Here is a 13,044-nt window from a genome sequence, read left to right as displayed (position 1 = left end):
TATTAACATTCCAGGTACACATGTGCACTCAAACAATTACACACAGAGAATATTCCTAGCACTGTCACTAACACAAGTATAAGGCTGGGTGATTTGGACCAAAACTCATGTCCTGATATAGTTTGACCCATAAACTACCCCATAAATGGAAATATCCAATAACGTAACTAAATATCTTCCCCATGTATTGTTTTTGAAATTTCGGATCTTAAATACACAAAATCAGGGTCCAACAAGTAAGAAAATGAGGTTTTGTATAATAGGATCCCAACTAAAGAGGTGTTTTGAGATAATAAAAAAGAAAATGCCTCGAAATTGATATAAGAAAAGTCAAATGTAATCTCCAATCTTGTTTAAAAAAATATTTAGCTATGCTCAATTCTTCAGCTAACAAAAACCCAAAGGAAGAAAATGTGAAATAAATTGCCCTGGTTTAAGAGGACTTGTTTAAACGTCAGCAGCAACATGGAAATAATTGGCCATTAACAATAGTGTAGTTTTATGTAAACATTATTAAAGCTATAAAGATGTCAGCTCGGTTCACCAACTGATTCATGATGCTGTGTGGCAGGCTGTGTTTTATAAATTACTTTTAAAAAGTATTTAATTCTAGTTACTCATTACCTTAATTTACTCCTTAATAAATGTAATTAATACCTAAGTAAAATACTTACCGCGTGATTTGAAAAAAAAAAAAAAAAATCAAATATCTGTCATAATGCAGTTAAGATAAGTTTGTGTATGCTTTTGTGCGTGCCCCTTTTAAAAGGCGGGGCCTGTTGCCTAGTGACGTAGGCGAGTCCATGCTCAGTCTTAGTTTGAGCTGTTTTTGTTAGATTAGCAGGCTAGCAGCAGCAGCTCTGACGGCAGCTCTTTTGAATCTTTAACTGGTTTGTATTCCCTCTACTTGATGTGCTTCCATGGTCGTATGTTCTTGTCAACAAACAGTGTATTGTTTGGATGGCAAGTTTGTCAATTCAAACATAGTAATTAGCATGCAGTGCAGTTTGTCAAGTTTTAAGGTGGTGGAAAAACCCCACTAGACAAGTAAAACCCCGCTCCCCTCTGGAGGAAGAGGAGGAGGGACACACAAATACAGCTTTCAGCGCGCAAAGAGAATGATTAGTGACACCTTCACGTCAATCACTTGTCCATTTGGTTATGGTTCAAGTACATTTCAAACATTTTATCAGATGGGAGAAAGTTATACTCTAGTTTGATTAAATTTGGATGGATTTATTTAAGAAGCAAATTGCTAATTAAATGGGAAAACACTCTGTATTCGCAGGCGTGCTACTTTTTTTTCCTCGCAAAACCTACTTTTAGTCAAATGCAACTGAAATGCTCGCACTGTACAGCCCTGAAAGGTCAATTCAAAGTAATAATCAAGACAATTACACTAAGTCGTCATATTGCCAGACTGAAACTCACAGTGATGGGTCATGGACAAGATCTTTGAGGTTTACGCCACTGCGGTCCTCTGCGAGGTTTCGAAAACAGCTGTCACTCACTGCAAAGACAGAGAGAAGAAGAAAAACATGTAATTGCAATGAAAAACTTATTAAGATGCATAACAATGAATTATGTACGGTGGAAATTTTTTGAAATTACACCAGGAAAAGCAAAGGCTCATCACTAAACAGCGTCTTATTTTTTTGTTCTCCTTTGGATAGCATTGGTGGCCAATAAAAAACAATGATGGCAACCTTAGAAATGTAAATGAAACTTAGTGAGACATAGAAAAGCGGTGCACTCGAATACAATATTTTACCTTTTATTACTATATCCTTCCTTAATATCCCACAAGGGTTTAATAAAGTATATCTACAGTGGATATAAAAAGTCCACGCACCCCTGCGATAAAAAAAAAAAAAAATAAAAAGACTTCAGAACTTTCTTTCTGCACAACCTAATTGGAAAACGAACAAAAATATTTTAGACACCAAAATTAAAAAACGAAACAAACCTGCTTTCATAAATACGCACAAGCTCGTACTTTGCTGAATCTACAGTAAGGTTGTCTTTTTGCCTCATTCCTGTGAGAATCCTGTGTGTGACAGAGGCATTAAGGAGTGGGACTTTTCAGGACTAGCTGCAATGTGCTCAAACAACCACCAGGTAGCTTCTGCGAGCAGATAGTACTGTATCATCTCTTTCCGAGTGTCAGGTCTTATCAGGTCTATAGTGCATTCTTCACACACGCTGAACGATGAGGCAACACCTAACCCATATCCACTGTAGCACTCAGCTAACTAATTTTTACACCTAAACTCAAAAACACTTTTCAATGTTATGTTTAGGACACAGCACTGGTTCGCTTTACACAAGTATTGGGACACCACTCATTTTTAGTGACATAATTTTTGCAGTAAATGAGTTACCGGTAGTAAGATTACACTAAAAATAGGATAGGTAGGATAGATCTTTATTGTCATTGCACAAGTACAAGGAAATGTCATTTTCGGCACAGCCCCGCTAAGAGCAGACATCCGTTGGCGGTCTTGTCTTGTCCCCCCCTGTAACGTAGGGGGAAAGTTTGACATTGGGACAAAATCAATTTCCAACAAACTTTGTTGCTCCAACGAAGAAAACATTGCATTTTTGTGAGGATCTGGATAAAGAGGTTGATAATGGAATTTATTTGGCCAATTTGAATCATGGTGCTGTCAATGGAGCAGTCCACTACCCAAAAACTTAAAGGAGAACCTTTATCATTAGTTTTTTTTCTCCCTCTTCTGTCTCCTGTCTGTTTCCACTTGAAAGTGCTCTGTGTGTGTGTTGACTCAGATGCGCCTCGACTCATAATATTCAACAATAACGGATTAGACTTATTTAGTGCTCTCCCAGACACTCAAAGCGCTTCACAGAGGACTGAGAACCCATCGTTCATTCACTCCACATGCAAACGTTGACGGTGGTGATCTACATTTGTAGCCACAGTTGCCCTGGGGTAGGTTGACGGAAACGTGGCTGCCAATTTGTGCCTGCGGACCACCACTAAACATTCATTCACATTCAAACACTGTGTCTTGCCCGAGGACACAAGGATGGCGGTAGCTGGAATCAAACCTGGAACCCTCAAGTTGCTGGCACGGCCGCTCTACCATCTGACCGACCCTGTCCCAATTACGTCTCATTACCAGCAATGTCAAGAGGCAGCATTACACTAGTGTGCCGTGAGATATTGTCCGGTGTGCCGTGGGAATTTATGCAATTTCACCTAATTGGTCGGAAAAATATTTTTTGCAAACCAATAATTAGAATCCGCAAACAACGTGCCGTTGTAGAGTGTCTGTCCTGTCTGGAGAGCAGCAGAGTAACCATGTAACACTCTTCCGTACCAGTAGGTGGTAGCAGGTAGCTCAGTGCTTTGTAAGCCTTATATTGAGACAAAATAATTAAAGGCCTCCTGAAACCCGCTACTACCGACCACACAGTCTGATAGTTTATATATCAATGATGAAATATTAACATTGCAACACATGCCAATACGGCCTTTTTAGTTTACTAAATTGCAATTTTAAATTTCCCACGGAGTTTCTTGTTGAAAACGTCGCGGAATGATGACGCGTGCGCATGACGTCTTGGGTTGGAAGGGACATATTAGCGCAGCACCACTTGCGGCTAAAAGTAGTCTCTTTTCATCGCGCAATTACACAGTATTCCGGACATCTGTGTTGCTGAATCTTTTGCAATTTGTTCAATTAATAATGGGGAAGTCAAAGTAGAAAGCTTTAGCCTTTAGCCACACAAAAACACGGTGTTTCCTTGTTTAAAATTCCCGGAGGTGAAGCTTTACTATGGATCAGAGCGGTCAAGCGAACATGGATCCCGACTACATGTCGACCGGAAGTTTTCGGTGAGAAAATTGTGGAAATAAGTCGCCTCTTACCGGAGATCAGCGGAGCTTCTGTCGTGCTGCTGCTGCCGTGACTAATTCGCTCAGACACTGGCGTCAAAACACCCGTGGACACACCCCTATTAGGTACTATTTAACTCACTAAAACACTAGCAACACAATAGAAAGATAAGGGATTTCCCAGAATTATCCTAGTAAATGTGTCTAAAAACATCTGAATCGCTCCCACTGCAATTGCCTTGTTTTTTTTTTTCTAGTCCGTCACTTTTAAATTTCCTCATCCGCGAATCTTTCATCCTCGCTCAAATTAATGGGGAAATTGTCGCTTTCTCGGTCTGAATAGCTCTTGCTGCTGGAGGCTCACATTATAAACAATGTGAGGATATGAGGAGCCCTACAACCAGTGACGTCACGCGCACACCTTCCGGTAAAGGCAAGGCTTTTTTATTAGCGACCATAAAGTTGCGAACTTTATTGTCGATGTTCTTTACTAAATCCTTTCAGCAAAAATATGGCAATATCACGAAATGACCAAGTAGGACACATGAATTGACCTTCTATCCCCGTTTAAATAACAACATCTCATTTCAGTAGGCCTTTAATGATGGTTATGGTTTGAAGTCCATCCATCTATCCCTTTTTTACCGCTTGTCCATTTTGGTGTCGTGGGGGGTAGCTGGAGCCTATCTCAGCTGCATTCATATCGAACAATTGCATCAGGTATTTGATAGTAACAACTTTATATTGTCAATATAGGCTATTAGGTTTGTTTTTAACATTTTCTGCTGATGGTGTCTGTCATGTATTGGTAACTCGGGTCACAGGACAATACCGGAACTATTGTGAGGGGAACCTAAGGGCGGGGGACACAAGATATGATGACATGTATTGTGTGTTGGACGCCTGGAAGTGGAAAAAGTAAGGGCGAGAATAAAAAGGCAGAAAAAGACAAAAAGCTTTCTTTTGGTGTATTATTACGCATAGATTGCTAATAGTTGAACTAATAAGTGACAAGATTGGCACACAACAAAGGCGATGAGAATTGGATCATGTCCACCTGGATTTTTTTCGATGAAAAAAGGTGTCTTGGCTCAAAAAAGGTTGTAAAACACTGATCTACACCAACAATATGATTTGCTTGAGTGGCTGGACAGGACAGGTTAAATAAATACATTGGGGGTTTTTTTAATCGATTAATAATGTTTACAAATAAAAATCGTGATTACCGTATTTCCTTGAATTGCCGCAGGGCATATAGTATGCGCCTGCTTTGAATTATTGCCAGGTAAAACTCGCTTTGCAAAATAATTAGTGCATGCTTAGTATTACCGCCTGGTCAAACTCATGACGTCACGAGTGACACTTCCCCTGTCATCATTTTCAAAATGGAGGAGGCTGATTTCAATACCGATAATTTGAAATCGTATAAAGGGAAGAAGATTGAGAGCTATTCAGTAGGATTTAAGGTCCAAGCTTACATCACACTCCAATTTTTTACCACGTCTTTGGTAAGTGCTGGAGTGAGAAGAGGTTTTAAAATAACTAGCGCATGCTTACTTTTACCGCATGCCTTTGGTAAGCGCAGGAGGGAGAAGAGGTTTTAAATTAATTAGCGCTCCGGCAACAATTCAAGGAAATACGGTAATTCTAAATCTTTTTTTTTGACACCCCTGGTGTGAACCCACACCACCCCCTTCAACATCAGGTGTGAGCCACATGATTCATCAGGCAGTCACAAGTCTGACGGGGAAGGAGATAAATATGATGAGTTGAATCGGAAAAAGGACGGATGATGCGGTGAGGGGTGAGGAGCCTGACACGGAGGGGGCCCAACGTGCACAGACATGCACATTTCCCCAAAATAGATGAAAATGAAGCACATTGGGGAGGGAGGGGTGCTTGATGATGATGATGTAGCCGGGGGAAAAAAAAAGAAAAAAAAAAGTGGTGGACAAGGCTGCAAATGTCACCATGGTGCTCCCGTGAAGTGCCGTGATCCATGAACAGTGGGTGGAGGGCGGGGGGCTGACAGGTGAAGCAAGAATGGTGTAAACGATGGAAAGTACACAGAGGGAAGGGGGTGTGGGGGGGAGTTATGAAAAATAAAATGAAGGGAGACGTTTTTAGGTGGAGGGGGCGGATGTGGAGGTGCACGGGAGGGTGGTGCGGGACGTTGCTCCGGCAAATAAACGGGGAGAGTGCTGACATTTGCACATCCAGGCTAGTTTGAAAAAGGAGGACTGAGGGTGAGAGAGAGAGAGAGAGAGAGAGACAGAGAGAGAGAGAGAGTGTGAAAGGAAGAACAAAGGAGGATGAGGAAGGAAAACGGGGAGCATCACATGCCATAAAGGTGTGTAAGGGGGAGACTTCCTTCATGACTGCAGTGCTCTGCACACACACACACACACACACATACACACACACACACACACACACACACACACACACACACACACACACACACACACACACACACAGACACACACACACACACACACACACACACACACACACACACACACACACACACACACACACACACACACACCATAGTCCTCCTCAGTCTTTCTCTCCCAGCTACCCCTTGATCTAAAAATAGCCATTCCCTTTTCCTACAAGAGGCAGCAACCATTTTGAACCAATCAACGTGCTCTGTCAAAGGCGCGCGTGCCCACCTCTTACCCACATGTGTGCGGCAAGGGGAACCCCTGGCTGAAAAAAAATGAAAAGCCCCCTCCCCCCTCGCCCCCCGCCACAGCACCCAACAGTTGTAGAAATTGCGTAAAAGGCGACCCCTTCTTGGAAGAGACGGGCACAAATATTGTGGGGCAAGAGTGTAAGCGTGAAGAAGAGAAGTGAGCAGGGGAGTGGCTCCGGCTGAAGGAGGCTTCAAAGGAATATTAAGATGCGAGAGAAGATGAAGACAGGAGAAGGAGTGAAAGTGGAGATCAGATGACTCAGAAAGGATTGATTGCTCCGCCCACCTGTCCCGCAGGTAAATGCGCAGCTGGGAAACATCAAGAGTCCGAAAGACTGCAGTGACCCTTCATCCTCTAGAGCGGGAGTCGGCCCAATGTGGCTCTTTAGCACCGCCCTAGTGGCTCCCTGGAGCTTTCTAAAAAAAATGTATGAAAATTTATTTTGGGATATTTTAATATGGATTCTGTTGGAGGACAAACATGACACAAACCTCTCTACCTGTTAGAAAGTCCACTGTTTATGTTTATACTATGCTTCACTGATGAGAGTATTTGGCAAGCGACGTTTTGTCCTTGAACTCACCGTAGTTGTGTGGACTGTCAGGCTACAGTTTGTTTACATGTATAACTTTCTCCAACGCTGCCACAGAAGGACACATTTTATGCCACTCCTCCTTTGTCTCATTTTGTCCACTAAATGTTTTATACTGTGCGTGAACGCACAAAGGTGAGCTTTGTTGATGTTATTGACTTGTGTGGAGTGCTAATCAGGCATATTTGGTCAGTGCATGACTGCAAGTTAATCGACGCTAACATGCTACTTAGGCGAGCTGTATGTACACATTGCATCATTATCAGAATCCGAATCAAAATCAGACATACCGTATTTCCTTGAATTGCCGCCGGGGCGCTAATTAATTTAAAACCTCTTCTCACTCCTGCGCTTGCCAAAGGCATGCGGTAAAAGTAAGCATGCGCTAATTATTTAAAAACCTCTTCTCACTCCTGCACTTACCAAAGGTATGCAGGAAAAAATAGAGTGTGATGTAAGCTTGGACCTTAAATCTTACTGAATAGCTTTTAATCTTCTTCCCTTTATGTGATTTCAAATTACCGGCATTGAAATCAATTTGCATTGCTTCAAAACTACGGCAAGTAGTAATGTCCGAAAACATAACACGAGACGAAGCAGAAGAACGAAGAAGAGACATGGCGACGGCGAGTATGAAGAAGTACGCTTAAAAGTTAAAAAATGATTGGAAAAAAATAACTTCCGTTCATCCAGGACAGCTCGAAGGGGAAGGAGTATGCTGCATGCACATTTTATAAATCAGACTTCTCCATTGAACACGGTGGCCGAACAGATATACTCATTCATGAACATATATATATATATATATATATATATATATATATATATATATATATATATATATATATATATATATATATATATATATATCAGTGACTACGGTGAGGTTCATGGCTGGTGAGGCACTGACTTCATCACAGTCAGATTTACAAATATATGAACCCAAAAGAGTATCTTATTCACCATTTAATTGGCAGCAGTTAACGGGTTATGTTTAAAAGCTCATACCAGCATTCTTCCCTGCTTGACACTTAGCATTAAGGGTTGGAATTGGGGGTTAAATCACCAAAAATGATTCCCGGGCGCGGTACCACTGCTGCCCACTGCTCGCCTCACCTCCCCTCCCAGGGGGTGAAAAGGGGGATGGGTCAAATGCAGTGGAAAAACTTCCCCACACCTAGTGTGTGTGTGACAATCATTGGTACTTTAACTTAACTTTAACTTTACACATACAAACTGTAGCACACAAAAAAGCACATTTAATAAACAAAACGTTATGATGGTCTTACCTTTACTTATAAATGAAGTCCATGCGCCGCTCCTTGTGAAAAAAAGCATCGATAACTTGTTTATAGAAGTCGTCCTTATTTTTCTTCAGTTTTAAAAGTCTCTCTGTCTCAAAGGAGATCTTCCTTTAATTTTTACCTCCTGCTTCGATTTAAAGTCCAGTTTAGAAAACTAATTTATTTTAGATATGTAATTCTCCATGTTAAAAGGCCAGGCGAGAGGAAAAAATAAACAATCGCTGCTAATTGTTGCTGCTTGTTGTCATTTCTTCTGCAGCGGAGTAGTCGCAATAATGATCTCTGGGATCACTAGCGCCCTCTACCACCAGGAGGCGGGATTATTGCGAGCCTCACCCAGTGTGGCTTCACAGCCGTTTTATGATTGCTCACCACAAGAAAGATGTTACATACATGCCTATTGTTGACAAAATACGCTGTACATTATATACCTCAGCTAACTAAACTATGGAAATGTATAATATAATTCATATAGCAATACGGTCTCACTGCACAGCAGCCACCAGTTAGCCGAGTCATTGCGCAATCCATGGTGAGGCTCAACTGGCTGTGACTCACCACAAGTCTCTTTTCAGTATTTGAACGGCAAATGTGAAAATTCAGAAATTCTGAATAAAAATAATCTAAAACTGGTGAAGTTAAATGGAAAATAAATAACTATAGTATAATCACTGGAAACATATAACTATTTTTTTTGTTTTTACATTTTTTTTCTTTCCATGATGGCACGTGAGGCATTGCCTCCCCTGACTGCACGTCACAAATATTATATATATATATATATGTATAAATATATATATGTATATATATATATATATATATATATATATATATATATATATATATATATATATATATATATATATATATATATATATATATATATATATATATATATATATATCGCAACTTGGACTCATTATCCCTCTTCAAGTCAAGACTCAAAACACACCTATTCCGGACTGCTTATTCTTTGTAATCATCCTATCTTATCTATCTTTGTTGTTATTATTGTTGTTTTTATCCAATTTGATTTTATTGTTTTGATTTTGTACGGTGTCTCTGAGTGCACAGAAAGGCGCCTTATAAATAAAATAGAAAATAAAATAAAATAATATATATATTTATATATATAAGAAATACTTGAAAATATATACAACCCCATCCCACACCTCCCGAATTCGGAGGTTTCAAGGTTGGCAAGTATGACATGTGCATCATCTCCTCTTTTTTACCAGCAATGTCACGACGTGGCTACGAGGCGCCGTTATGTCCGTAAAAAAACAAAAACAAGAATACAGGTATTTTTCACAAGCAGTATAGTACGGTTTTAATTATGGGCCTGCTGCAATGCAAGCGCCCATTCAGCATGCTAACACTAAAGTGCTAGCTTTTTGAGCTAATTTTGCAACTGTTTACCTTAGAGACATAACTCTCTATGTGACAATTGTTAACTGCTAGCATGCTTATTTTAGCATGCTAACATGAAAATGCTAACTTTTTTAGCAATGTGTACTTTTATTTCTCCAATTCCATAGCCATACAGCTTAATAATAATAATAGATTTGATTTATATAGCGCTTTTCTCGTCACTCAAAGCGCTTCACAGAGAAGTGAGAACCCATCATTCATTTACACCTGGTGGTGGTAAGCTACTTTCATAGCCACAGTTGCCCTGGGGTGGACTGATGGAAGCCTGGCTGCCAGTTGGCGCCTACGGCCCCTCTGACCACCACCTATCATTCATTCAGCACTGTGAGCGGCACTGGGGGAGATGGTGAAGTGTCCTGCCCAAGGACACAACAGCATCGGTTTGGATGTCAATAGGTGGGGAGCGAACCTGCAACCCTCAGGTTTCTGGCACGGCCGCTCTACCCACTACGCAATGCCGTCCCTAACATATGACATATGTCATATAACTTGGTATATTACACAAGCTAACTAGTATGATGCTGGTGTTAGCTTTTCTAGCATGCTAGCATTAGTAAGCTAACTTTTTGAGCTAGTTTTGGTAACTTTTTCTTTTTTTTTTACACTTTTTTTTTCTATTTCCACAGCCCTACACCTTTGAGTCTTATAACTTGGTATATGAAACATGCCGACTGTTATCATGCTATCGTTTGCACACATGCTAAGTGTTAGCATTTTTATGTAAACATGCTACTTTTTTAGGCTAGCTCTATGGCTTTTTTTGTACAGTTGCAACTAAAACTCACGCATTCAGACACTCGGCACCATCTAAAAAGTACTGCGGCCCCCGGCCAGAGTTCCAAGGCACAGATAGCAGCCCCATCAACATTTCCGCGGGAATTTTGTAGTTTACAACCGGAGTCATGGTAGAGCTCTGCCTGGATGCAGCTTTACTTGCCATATCTGAGGTTGTGCACTTCCTCTTTACACTGCAAACTGTAGTTGACACTGACTCAACAGCGTCTCTTCTGGTTGCAGCCAAGTACTGCACTTCATTTTGCCTCAAATCAAGATGTAGGCAACAATCAACCACACACAATGTATCGGACTGCCGATGTTATCGGCCGATAAATGCCTTAAAATGTAATCTCGTAAACTATCGGTTTCAAAAAGTAAAATTTATGACTTTTTAAAATGCCGCTGTACTGGGTGCCACAAAACTTAAAGGCACTGCCTTTGCATGCTGTTCCAATCACATAATATTTACGGCTTTTCACACACACAAGTGAATGCAAGCCATACTTGGTCATCAGCCATACAGGTCACACTGAGGGTGGCCGTATAAACAACTTTAACACTGTTACAAATATGCGCCTCACTGTGAACCCACACCGAATTAGAATGACAAAGACATTTCGGGAGAAAATCCACACCGTAACCAAGGTAATCAAAAAAGTCAACCAAAGAACGAGATTCCTCTACAGAATCTCCTCTCTGGTTGAAAGCACCTTCAAGATTCTAGCGGGAACACTTATTCAACCCTTTTTCGAATACGCTTGCACCTCCCGTTACCCCAGCACCTCCAAAACCCTCAAATCTAGACTCCAAACATCCCAGAACAAGCTAGTCCAGTTACTTTTAGACCTCCACCCCAGATCACACCTCACTCCAACCCACTTCTCCAAAGTGGGCTGGCACAGGGTGTAGTACAGAGTAAAACAACTTGCACTGAGCCTAGTCTATAAAATCCGCTACACCTCCCTGATACCGAAATACATGTCAAACTACTTCCTTGATGTAAATGACCGCCATAACCACAACACCAGGGGGAGCTCCACAAACCACGTTAAACCCAGATTCCAATCTAACAAAGGTCTTAACTCATTCTCTTTCTATGCCACATCAATGTGGAATGCACTCCCAACAGGTATAACATTAAGTGCACCTCTATCCTCCTTCAAAACCGCTCTAAAACAACACCTCCAGGCAATTTCAACCCTTTACTAATACCCTCCCCCATTCACATCCCATGTCCCCGGATTATAAATAATCTAATGTAAATTATCAAATGTAATTCTAATGTATTTACTTGTTCTTATACTATCTGAACTGACTATGTTCTCTGCTCGTTGTACATATCCTACTAAGTCACACCAACACCGTTTCAATGTCCATTTCTCTGTTGATGCAATTGTTGATGACTGAAGTACTGATTTCAACCAAAGCTCCTCATCCCACCCCCGGATTGTAAATAATGTAAATAATTCAATGTACATACTATGATGATTAACCTGTGTGATGACTTTATTATGCTGATGGTATATATTTGTACCATGAATTGATCAACGTGGACCCCGACTTAAACAAGTTAAAAAACGTATTCGGGTGTTACCATTTAGTGGTCAGTTGTACGGAATATGTACTGAACTGTGCAATCTACTAATAAAAGTATCAATAAAAAAACACAACATAAACACACCAGAACAAATACCCAGGACTCCCTGCAGCACTAACTCTTCCGGGACGCTACAATATACACCCCCCGCTACCCCCTTCCCCCCATCCCCCAACCCTGCCCACCTCAACCTCCTTGTGCTCTCTCAGGGAGAGCATGTCTAAAATTCCAAGCTGCTGTTTTGAGGCATGCCATGTTGGCATTTTTTTCCATAACTTGAGTTGATTTATTTTGGAAAACCTTGTTACATTGTTTAATGCATCCAGCCGGGCGTCACAACAAAATTAGGCATAATAATGTGTTAACTCCATGACTGTATACATCGGTATCGGTTGATATCGTAATCGGTAATTAAGAGTTGGACAATATCGTGATATCGGCAAAAAAGCCACTATCGAACATCTCTAGTCTTCCTAATTGTCAGATAAATCCCATCACGAGTAGTGTTACTTCTATTGTGCACATATGTGATGCCTGATCTCCCCTGGATTCATTAGCAAATTGGCGTCTATGGCTGCTACCTGGGAGTGTAAGCGTGTGTGAGGGCAGCAGCCTGCATGTCCCCAGGGAACAGCAGTGGGAGGGGAGCACTTCAGAAGCACAATGAGATGCAGATGTGCTCAAACGGGAGCTCACACTGGTTGTTAGAGGGTTAATGGTTGAGCCATGTCAGGGCGTAGGAGATTAGGGCACAGCAAAAAGTGTTCCTGGAGGTTGAAAGTCAA

At 41.0% G+C, this 13,044-nt stretch overlaps 1 protein-coding gene across 8 annotated transcripts in view; it reads right to left on the bottom strand.

Moving 5' to 3' along the window:
• gphnb (gephyrin b) overlaps positions 1–13,044 on the bottom strand; it is a 622,746-nt gene that overhangs the window by 235,642 nt on the left and 374,060 nt on the right. For all 8 annotated transcript variants that reach the window (XM_061885720.1, XM_061885721.1, XM_061885723.1 and 5 more), the window contains exon 7: positions 1,432–1,510. In XM_061885720.1, the coding sequence (XP_061741704.1) occupies positions 1,432–1,510 (79 nt within the window). The remainder of the gene's footprint in view (positions 1–1,431; positions 1,511–13,044) is intronic.

Source organism: Nerophis ophidion, linkage group LG24 (assembly GCF_033978795.1).
Source record: "Nerophis ophidion isolate RoL-2023_Sa linkage group LG24, RoL_Noph_v1.0, whole genome shotgun sequence".
NCBI lineage: Eukaryota > Metazoa > Chordata > Actinopteri > Syngnathiformes > Syngnathidae > Nerophis > Nerophis ophidion.
The sequence above is the reverse complement of the archived record's forward strand: the minus strand, read 5'-3'. Positions and strand labels throughout refer to the sequence as shown.